This window comes from Helianthus annuus, chromosome 10 (assembly GCF_002127325.2).
Source record: "Helianthus annuus cultivar XRQ/B chromosome 10, HanXRQr2.0-SUNRISE, whole genome shotgun sequence".
Classification (NCBI taxonomy): domain Eukaryota; kingdom Viridiplantae; phylum Streptophyta; class Magnoliopsida; order Asterales; family Asteraceae; genus Helianthus; species Helianthus annuus.
This window is the reverse complement of record NC_035442.2, coordinates 157,632,788-157,643,376: the sequence shown is the minus strand read 5'-3', so window position 1 is coordinate 157,643,376 and position 10,589 is coordinate 157,632,788. Positions and strand designations below refer to the sequence as shown.

General features: G+C 36.9%; 1 protein-coding gene across 1 annotated transcript; it reads left to right on the top strand.

Moving 5' to 3' along the window:
• Positions 1-6,810: 6,810 nt before the first annotated feature.
• On the top strand, positions 6,811-8,862 carry LOC110882995. The gene is made up of 5 exons (XM_022130862.1): positions 6,811-6,820; positions 6,972-7,115; positions 7,190-7,569; positions 8,328-8,396; positions 8,464-8,862. The coding sequence occupies exons 1-5, from the start codon at positions 6,811-6,813 to the stop codon at positions 8,860-8,862; spliced, it is 1,002 nt and encodes a 333-aa protein (XP_021986554.1).
• Positions 8,863-10,589: the final 1,727 nt, after the last annotated feature.

Below are 10,589 nucleotides of genomic sequence, written 5' to 3'. Positions count from 1 at the left end.
GTTTGAGTCAGCAAGGATACAATCCTAAAGGGTCGGATTATTGAAAGATAATGAATTAAGTTATTAATGCAAATTATGGTAGGCCCCGCTTTTGGCGGTGACGTTACCCTCGGCTAAGTAGTCTGAGTCAGCAGGGATACAGTCCTAAATAGCCGGGTTATAGTATTAATAGTAGTTAGCTTATGAGGGGGTCAAAGAGTTTGGATCCCCGCCATTCAATACCTATGGGCATTGAAGGAGATCCTACTAAATTTGACCCAGGTCCCAAGCAGGACCTCTAAACGCTGAACAAGGGCAAGACCCTTACCAAACCGTTCCCTTAACCCCCGACCAGGTAGCCAACATACCTCCATATAGACCGTGGAGATATGAATGGTGAAAATCTTTTATTTTATATAGACAGTAAAATAACGCCAAGACACCACGGACAAACGATAAGGAAAGATCACCTTCAACATAAGTAACTAGTTATTAAAGTCATTAATACAAAACCAAATAAAAAGTGCAAAAGATTAAAAATAAAAAGTATTATACTAAACACTTGTCTTCACCAAGTGATGTAAGAGACTTAGGCAAACATGGCCTTGATTGTCAAGAACTCTTACGATCAATCTTGGATCCCGAGACGACTCACACACTCTACGATGGACAATGGATGATGGTGGTGGATGATGGTGTTATGGTGGTGGTGGGTGGTGGATGAAGTGTGAGAGAGGTGGTGTGCCAAGGGATGAGTTGAAATGAAGCCAAGCACTCCTATTTATAGGCTGAACAGAAGCCTGGGCACGGCCCCGTGTCCGCTGGACACGGCCCCGTGCCCGTCTGACACTCTCTCTCTTCATTAATTGTAATTCGCAATTACAATAAATGCACCTGCAGCACTCTGACCACGCCCCCGTGTCCGCTGGGCACGGCCCCGTGGTGGGCAATAGAAGCTTCTACCACTTTGTCTTTTGTGCCAGGGCTGACCATTCTGGACACTGCCCCGTGTTCGCTGAGCACGGCCCCGTGTTGAGCTGGACACGCCCCGTGTCCGCTGGACACAGCCCCGTGTTCAGCTGGGCACAGCCCCATGCTCAGCTGGGCACAACCCCATGCTCAGCTTTCTTCTTGTTTTTGCTTTGGGAGATGCTGTCGAGGAGTCGGGCATGCCACATTTCTTCCTTTTCTTTGTATTTATGTTGGATTTGGCTACATTTTTGCTTCTTTTGTTCATTTAAGCTCTTTTAACCCTGAAAATACAAAAGGAAGACAAAAGCACACTTTTTCCAACATTAGTACTTAAAAAGGGTTAGTTTTATGCCTCATTTGATGTAATTTATATGTTGCATTTTACACACATCAAATACCCCCACACTTGAATCTTTGCTTGTCCTCAAGCAAAACTCTTTAATATGTGGCTTACACTCCCAAATGGAATGGGTAGAAGAGAAGGTTTTGGGCTTGTCTTTGAGTGTTGGGAATCCAAGAATCTTTATTGGGTTTTATTTTCATACTATTTACAGTCCTATTCGTTATGATTTATTTAGAACGTTTCATAAGAGAAATTACTTATTTGGGCATAACATGCCTCTTTAAAAATTCATTTATATACAAGTTCACATACCTCACGGGGGATCACTCAACACTCGGCCGAAGGTGTATTTTTAGTGAATCACTCGAGAGCGGCATGGAACTTATTCCTACCATAAGCTTGCCAAGCAATCAATCCTCCTCCTTTTTAACTTTATACCTTTGTAAATATCAAGAGGACTTTTTGGGTGAAGGGTTAGGCTTGGGCTAAAGGTGGGTGGTTGGGTTAGTGGTTAGTAAAAGGGCGAAAAGCGTAAAAAGCGTCGGTTTTCGTAAAACACTTTGTTTTTTTTTTTCTTTTTTTTCTTTTTTTTTTAATTCTAATGAAGCATTTTTCAAACAAGGTTTCTTTTGATGAGCTTGTTTGTTTATTGCTAACTTCATTTTTTTCTTCTTCTTTTTTTTTTCTCTTTTTTTTTGTGTCACAAGAAAACCGAGCTTTGTTACTAAAATAAAGGGTTTAAAATGAAAAAGGTTTTGGTGGGTAAAGGGTGTTTGTTTTGGGGGAAGAAACGAAAAGGTTTAGGCTCAAAGGGGTTAACTAGGGGGATTTTGGGTAGGTGGTAAAAAAAAGAAAAATAATGGTGTTGAAAGAAAAAAGGTTAGTCCTAATGCCTCCATCATTTACTTACTCGGGTTTAAGTTGATAAGGACCGGGAATGTATCGTCGTGGCAAGTTCTAGAGTCATAAGAAACCAAGCGGCTATTCACACAAGAAACGAAAAATGAGCATTTAGTTTAAAGATGTATATTTGTATGCTCAATAAAGGCTCAAAACTCACTTTTGTGGGAATGGGTTTATAATGTGATCAAGTATATATAATTAAATTTTAACTAGATTTGTCATGCCTTTTCATAATTTTCTTATGTTGGTTCTTTTTATCACGACGCTATCGGTTGTAAATTTATAAAAATATAACCTTTATAGAACTTGTTATTCCCAAATTAAACCAAGACAAGTAAAAAAAATAAAAAGTTTTTGAAAAAAAATTTGGGGTGATTAGCGGTTCCAATAGAGTTTTGTGTAAGGCTTGTTATTAGGACTTGCAAAATTCAAGGTTTTAGCATCCCCCCACACTTAAATTACACATTGTCCTCAATGTGTCCCAAAAATAAGTTTTTCGGTTGATTAAAATGTGTAAAAGTGGGTTAAAAACAAGATTTTATGGTACTGGGTAGCTGAACACGGGGTGGTGTTGGCTGAACACGGCCCCATGTCCAGACTGCCAGTACCAAAAGTAAACAGAAGGCTGGGCACGGGGGCGTGTTCAGTGAGCACGGCCCCGTGTCCAGGTACCTGAACTGGGCATTTCTGCAGATTTTTGGGCATGGGGGCGTGTTGGGTGAGCACGGCCCCGTGCTGAACTTGCAGTAATGAAGAAAAATTGTCGAGAGGCTCTGTTTTTGCGCATGGGGTGTTGGTTCAAGCTTCCCTTAGTATCCTTCACCATCCCGAGTGTGTTTTATTCCTGCAAATTAAAACTAAACTAGAAAGCATAAAAGTTAAACTAATCTAAAACTAAGGATAGTTCCGCGGAATGCCTCCGTGGTGCGCCACGTTTATAAGGGTCCTTGGCTAGACCCTCCTTATCGGGTGGTTCAGGCTCATCTTCAATTAGGGGGTCATTATTGCCAAAAGGATATTTCATTGAGCGCTCAAGATCTATGCTCCTTTTGAATGCCCCTAATTGAAGAGGTAGATTATTAAACTTCCGGTTTTTCAAAGCGTCATGAGTTTTTACAAAAGGTTTTCCCAAGACTAGAGGAGTGTCATCGAGGATGACAAAGTCGGTTGGAATAACCATTTGATTTGTTTGAACCAAGAAATCCTCAACTACACCGATTGATTTTATTACTTTCCGATCGGATAGAAAAATGGGTATTTGAAGTGGAGTAAAATCACTAACACTTAATTTTTCAAAAATATAGTTAGGCATTATGTTAACACAAAGATCTTTATCAATGGTGATATTACTAATAAAGGAATTTTGAAAGAAACATGGAACCGGTGTAATGTTAATTTCAAAAGGGTCTTCTTTTATTAGCGAGGTTTGATCATTAGTTAACTTAACACTTACTAAGTATTTGATTTTAGCACTAGTGTTTAACTCTTTTAAAAACTTGGCATGAGGGGTTATTAAACAATGATTTTCGAAAGTAGGTGGCAAGAGGTTAATTTCTTCAAAATTAGACTCTTCTTGAATTTTAACATTGTCGGACTCACCATTTTCGTTGTTTAACTCATGTGTCGGTTTTTCACTTTCTTGTTCTTCCATTTTTACACTTTCAACTATCTCTACGTTATTATCATTTTTTAGCTCTTCTCTTGCGCGGGATTCCTCTTCCTTTGCGCGAGATTCTTTTATGCAACGTTCAATAGTTTTAATGTGTTCTAATATCCTATTGGTCACTTCGGTGAGATTGAAAGAATTTGGATCCTCAAAGCTTGAATCCGGTTGTTCGATCCTTGGTTCCTCATAGTACTCATATGAAGTAGATGGTTCACACCATTGTTCTTCATTGTAAGTATATGATGGATGAGGGTCGAAACTTTGTTCTTCATAGTACTCATATGAGGTGGGTTGTTCACGCCATGGTTCCTCATAATAAGAGTATGAAGGTGGTGGCTCATATGTTGAATCTTCAAAGTATGAGTATGAAGGCTCATACCTTGGTTCATCAAAATATGAGTATGAGGGAGTAGGTTCATACCTTTGGTCTTCATAGGATGTGTATGAAGTTGATGGCTCGTACCTGGGCTCCTCATAATGGTTGTATGAATTGGATGGTTGATATGAGTTATTATATTGAACCGAGCGTGCGTTACGACAATTAGTGCAATAATTACCCCTATAATCATCTTCATCATAGGTGTAGTTGTAACCTCTTGAGTATTGATCCATAAGAATCACTCAACAGACCACAACTGAGTCTCGGGACCAGAAAACAAAAAAATAAGACGGAAACAGAAGCTAGACACGGCCCCGTGTTGAGTGAACACGGCCCCGTGTTCAGGGACTGTATCTGGGCGTTTTAATTAAATTAACTGGTCACGTTGAGCACGGGGGCGTGTTGAGTGAACACGGCCCCGTGGTCAGACTCTGTATCTGGGTATCTACTCTAAAAATATGCAGCACGGGGGCGTGTTCAGCGAGCACGGCCCCGTGTTCAAGCTACTGTAAATGCAAAACTAAACTAAAATGCAGAAAAATGCGCGCGTTTTGAAAAGGTTTTGAAAAACTGATTAGGCCGTCGATTTTAAGCTTTCTTAAAATCCTTGTGTCCCCGGCAACGGCGCCAAAAACTTGATGCGTGTGTAGTGTAATATATTTTTAGATGTTTATTTAAGCCCTTTTTACACTTTTAGCCAAGTTTTAAATTTATAAAACACGATATTCACTAACACTAAACACACATATGGGCAAGTGCACCCATCGTGGACGTAGTATAGTGTTGGTAAGATACCGAGGTCGTCCAAGGACACAAGAGCTTTTAATACCGGTTTATCCTCAACGTCTAATCAAATCAAAAAGTTAGAAAAATGTTTTAAACTAAGAAAAATAAAAACTAACTAAATGCTGAAAAATAAAATAAAATAAAAACAGATAGACAAGATGAATCACTTGGATCCGACACGTGTATTAGTATAACCTTTGATTATTTTCGCACTTTTGCACTTGTTTAAGAGATTATCTTAGTTATTGTAGTAGGCCCCTCTTTTGAAGGCGACGTTACCCTCAACCCAGTAGTTTGAGTCAGCAAGGATACAATCCTAAAGGGTCGGATTATTGAAAGATAATGAATTAAGTTATTAATGCAAATTATGGTAGGCCCCGCTTTTGGCGGTGACGTTACCCTCGGCTAAGTAGTCTGAGTCAGCAGGGATACAGTCCTAAATAGCCGGGTTATAGTATTAATAGTAGTTAGCTTATGAGGGGGTCAAAGAGTTTGGATCCCCGCCATTCAATACCTATGGGCATTGAAGGAGATCCTACTAAATTTGACCCAGGTCCCAAGCAGGACCTCTAAACGCTGAACAAGGGCAAGACCCTTACCAAACCGTTCCCTTAACCCCCGACCAGGTAGCCAACATACCTCCATATAGACCGTGGAGATATGAATGGTGAAAATCTTTTATTTTATATAGACAGTAAAATAACGCCAAGACACCACGGACAAACGATAAGGAAAGATCACCTTCAACATAAGTAACTAGTTATTAAAGTCATTAATACAAAACCAAATAAAAAGTGCAAAAGATTAAAAATAAAAAGTATTATACTAAACACTTGTCTTCACCAAGTGATGTAAGAGACTTAGGCAAACATGGCCTTGATTGTCAAGAACTCTTACGATCAATCTTGGATCCCGAGACGACTCACACACTCTACGATGGACAATGGATGATGGTGGTGGATGATGGTGTTATGGTGGTGGTGGGTGGTGGATGAAGTGTGAGAGAGGTGGTGTGCCAAGGGATGAGTTGAAATGAAGCCAAGCACTCCTATTTATAGGCTGAACAGAAGCCTGGGCACGGCCCCGTGTCCGCTGGACACGGCCCCGTGCCCGTCTGACACTCTCTCTCTTCATTAATTGTAATTCGCAATTACAATAAATGCACCTGCAGCACTCTGACCACGCCCCCGTGTCCGCTGGGCACGGCCCCGTGGTGGGCAATAGAAGCTTCTACCACTTTGTCTTTTGTGCCAGGGTTGACCATTCTGGACACTGCCCCGTGTTCGCTGAGCACGGCCCCGTGTTGAGCTGGACACGCCCCGTGTCCGCTGGACACAGCCCCGTGTTCAACTGGGCACAGCCCCATGCTCAGCTGGGCACAACCCCATGCTCAGCTTTCTTCTTGTTTTTGCTTTGGGAGATGCTGTCGAGGAGTCGGGCATGCCACATTTCTTCCTTTTCTTTGTATTTATGTTGGATTTGGCTACATTTTTGCTTCTTTTGTTCATTTAAGCTCTTTTAACCCTGAAAATACAAAAGGAAGACAAAAGCACACTTTTTCCAACATTAGTACTTAAAAAGGGTTAGTTTTATGCCTCATTTGATGTAATTTATATGTTGCATTTTACACACATCAAATTTTCAAACATTGCGTTTTATCTTATCTTTGTATTTGTTGAGATACATGTGTTGTTAACTATTGCGTTTTATCATAATATTGTCTCAAATGCTTTTTTTTTCCTTGACTAATGCGTTTTATTTTAAAATATTATAAAAAACAAAATGAGATTATGTAAGGTTAATTTGCTGAGTTAATTTAATATATGTAAAGTATTGCGTTTTATCTTAAAACTGTGAACTACTGCTTTTTATCTTTATATTGTTAACTAATGCATTTTATCTTAAATTTGTTAATTGACATTGTTTCATTATTTTGTTTAAAGATAAAAAACAAGAGGAAAAACAAAAAAGGAGAAGAAAGAAAGTGGTGATTGAATCTTCAGAAGATACAGATTCTGTTTCAAAAGATGAAAATACTAGGGGAGCTATAGTTCTGCATAGTTCTGAACAACAACAAGTAAATTCAGGTAACATAAAACGCATTAAACATAATTTCATGAAAAAAAAATATATATGTTTCTAAAACACTTGAATATATCAGATGATGATTTTGTTGATCCACCACCAAGAGTGAAACAGACAAAATATCAAAAGAAGGAAAAGTCAGAATCAAAACCAAAGAGATCATTGAGGAAAGATAAAACAGAAGAACAACCAGAAGAACAACCATATTATGATTACGACGGAAAAAAAATCAGCATAAGATGTGCAGTCAATAATCTCACAGATTATATTGAAAATTTGTCAAAAGAGCAAAAGAAAGTTGTTAGGGAAATAGGGTTTGGCAGCATACTATCATTCAAGTTGCATTCAGTTCCACGCAAATTCGGATATTGGCTGGTAAAAAACTTTGATGCTGAAAATGATGAGATAAATACTGGAGATGAAAAGATTAAGATCACGGCTGAATTGATCCAAAAGGTATTTCAAATACCAAATGGAAAAATAAAATTGAGGAAAAACTGAGACCAAAAGAAACTGATCTTACAATTAAATTCTGGCGCGGTCAATTCAGCAAAGATATTTTGAAGAGAATGTATGTTGCCAACTTGATTAAATATTTAAAATCAAGAAATGAGCTTGGAAGACTGTTCAAACTAAACTTCTTGGTTATATTTCTTACGATCATGGCATAGGCAATGAAAAGTAGTAATGTTAACCAAAGATTCTTACCATCGATGAAAAGTGACAAAAAAAACCCAAGATTTTAATTGGTGTGAATATATTCTGAATGTTTTAAGGCGTACAAGAAGACAATGGCCTGGAAATGACAAGACCTTCAATGGACCTATTGGATTGTTAGCGGTATGAAATCTGATCTTGCATTATTGCTACATATTATGCTAAATGCTTGTTTAGACTGCTTGTTTATATTCTTTGTTTAGTATATGTTTGATTAAAACGCAATGTATATAAAGTTACAAAACGCAATGACTTGTTTATATTATTTGTTTAACATTTGTTTGTTTAAAACGCAACGTTTATGAAGGTACAAAATGCAATGACTTATTTAAATGCTCTGTTCAAAATATGCTTGATTAAAACGCAATGCTTGCTTAAAACGCAATGTGTATAAAGTTACAAAAAATTATTTGTGTAGGTTGTTTACAATGATTTATATTATAAAACGCAACAAAATTAGTATTGAGTATTTATTTAAAACGCAATGATTCATACAGATTATATATGCTTACAAAAAACAAGGATTTGAAGATGAATTGGAAATTGTTGCGCTAAATGAGGGGAGAGTTTGTAAAGGATACAAAGAAAAAAGAGAAAAATGTCAGAAAGAATAAACAAAAAAAGAAAGATTAGGAGGAGGAGGATGAATTTTATGTTTATCCATCTGAATCCGACAATGAAAAAGAAGAAATTTGTCAAGATGAATCCGAAGAAAAAGATGAAGACGATGTTGAAGAACAACCAAACATCCAAATCAACTCAGAAGAGATAAAAGAAGGAAACACCTTACTTAAAGCTGCAATACACTGGATTGAACAAGAGGATGCTCAAAACAGCCAACTTAAAACCAATGAAACTGAAAAAACACAAACAGAAAGTGGAGGATCATGGGGGCAATTCTTCATAAAACCATCAGAAGGAAATAAAGCTAAATTATGGGTAGACAGTCAATGCCGATTGCGTAATTTCATGCCATCACAAAATCAAAGTGAAGGTCTTTCTGACATTCATTCAACAAAAAGTGGCGATTGAAATATGAAGAACATTGAAGGTAAAAACTCCAATGAAGAAAATGTTGTGACTGCCTTGGATTATCATTTTAAAGGATTTGAAGAAATTTTGGAAAGCATTCAATCACGCATAGATGAGATTATTGAAGAATATCCAAATAGTGAAATTGTTCATAACAAAATAAACGAATGGGCTTCATTGATGGAAAAATGCAACGATCAAGCTAAAAAGCACAAGAAAGTTAGTATTGATTCAACTATGATCGAAACACCATCAAGATTTCTAAATTTGAGTCAAAATGAAGACACGGAGAATCAAATCACTTCATTTCCATTGATTGTAAAACGCAATGAGGATGCTACAAAACGCAATGAAGATAACACAGTTGTAGTCCAACCCTCAAATCCATAAAAAAATCATTGAGAAAGAACCTACATCAAGTCTGCAAACACACATTGAAAACCCTTGCGAAGAAACTCCATCATTAATATTGGAGATAATCAAAAAGACAGATGAAGCAGAAAAAAAAATCAAATCAAAAAAAAAAATTCAAAATGGTGAGGTACCATCCTTTGATTTGAAAATTTCTCAATTGTCTTCAAATGTGGATGAAAATGAAGTGGAAGATGATACTACTCGCCACGCTGCACAATCTGAAAACCCAACGGAATCTGAAAATAAAACAAGCGAAAAAGCAGTTGAAACATGTATTCAAATTACTGGGATACAAACAATGTTAGATAGAATTGAAGAATAGAATACTGAAAAAGAAATCAGTGATCTGATTCAAAACACATCATTCCTCAACCCACAAGAAGATCCGTATAAAACACCTGCAAAATCTGTTTAGGAAGAACAACCAACAAGTGATATCAACAAAACAGAACAAATAATCACAAAGATAGTAGGACCAAATCGACAGAAAAATGTAGCAGAAGTATTATTTTCACCATACTATCAAAGACAAATAGCAATGAACGAAGCAAGAACAGCAAACGAAAACAACATATCGGGATATGCTTTCCATGCAGAAGGAGAAATAACGTACAAAAGCATTTATATACACTAACACAAAACAAAAATCAAATATTATAATTTAATTATTTTTTTTTTGCAGGGACACTCTCTTTGAAATTAGTGATCATGTATTTCTGTCGAGATATGGTGTAGAAACAATGAGGCCAGAATTGGAAATAACAGGAGAAGTAATCAATTGTTGGGCATATATTTTGAATGAAGAAGAAAAAAGAAGATCAAAAGACAACAAAACTCCAAGATTTTTCTGTACTATTCGAATGCTGGTAAGATCTGTAAAATGCAATTTGTCTGTTTTATACAAATAATATATGCTTAATGAAGTTTTTTGAAGTTTGATTGAATAAAGTTATATAAAACGCAATTGTCAGTTTTATTTCTTTCATAAAACGCAATGTGAACTTTGTTTGAATGAAGTTTTATAAAACGCAACTGTATGTTTTATTACCTTCATAAAACGCAATTAATATTTTGATTTATTTATTGTTATGCAGGCTTTCTCATTGAATGAAAAGGAAGAAAAAATGATAGAAGAGTTCACAAAGAACATAGAAAAAATTCTTCAAGGTGGAAAGTTAAAAAGCATAAACGATTTTAAAATTATCCTTGTCCCGATTCTCCATGTAGAGCATTTCTTTGTGATCTCATTCAATCTTGAAGAGAAACAAATAATCATCATTGACAACAGTGCAAAAGAGGTCACAAATAAACAA

Bases quoted from the DNA above. Each gene is read 5' to 3' on its own strand.
- LOC110882995 (XM_022130862.1), top strand. The intron at 7,116-7,189 runs GTAACATAAAAC...TGAATATATCAG, and splicing joins ACAACAACAAGTAAATTCAG to ATGATGATTTTGTTGATCCA. The intron at 7,570-8,327 runs GTATTTCAAATA...TGATTCATACAG, and splicing joins CGGCTGAATTGATCCAAAAG to ATTATATATGCTTACAAAAA.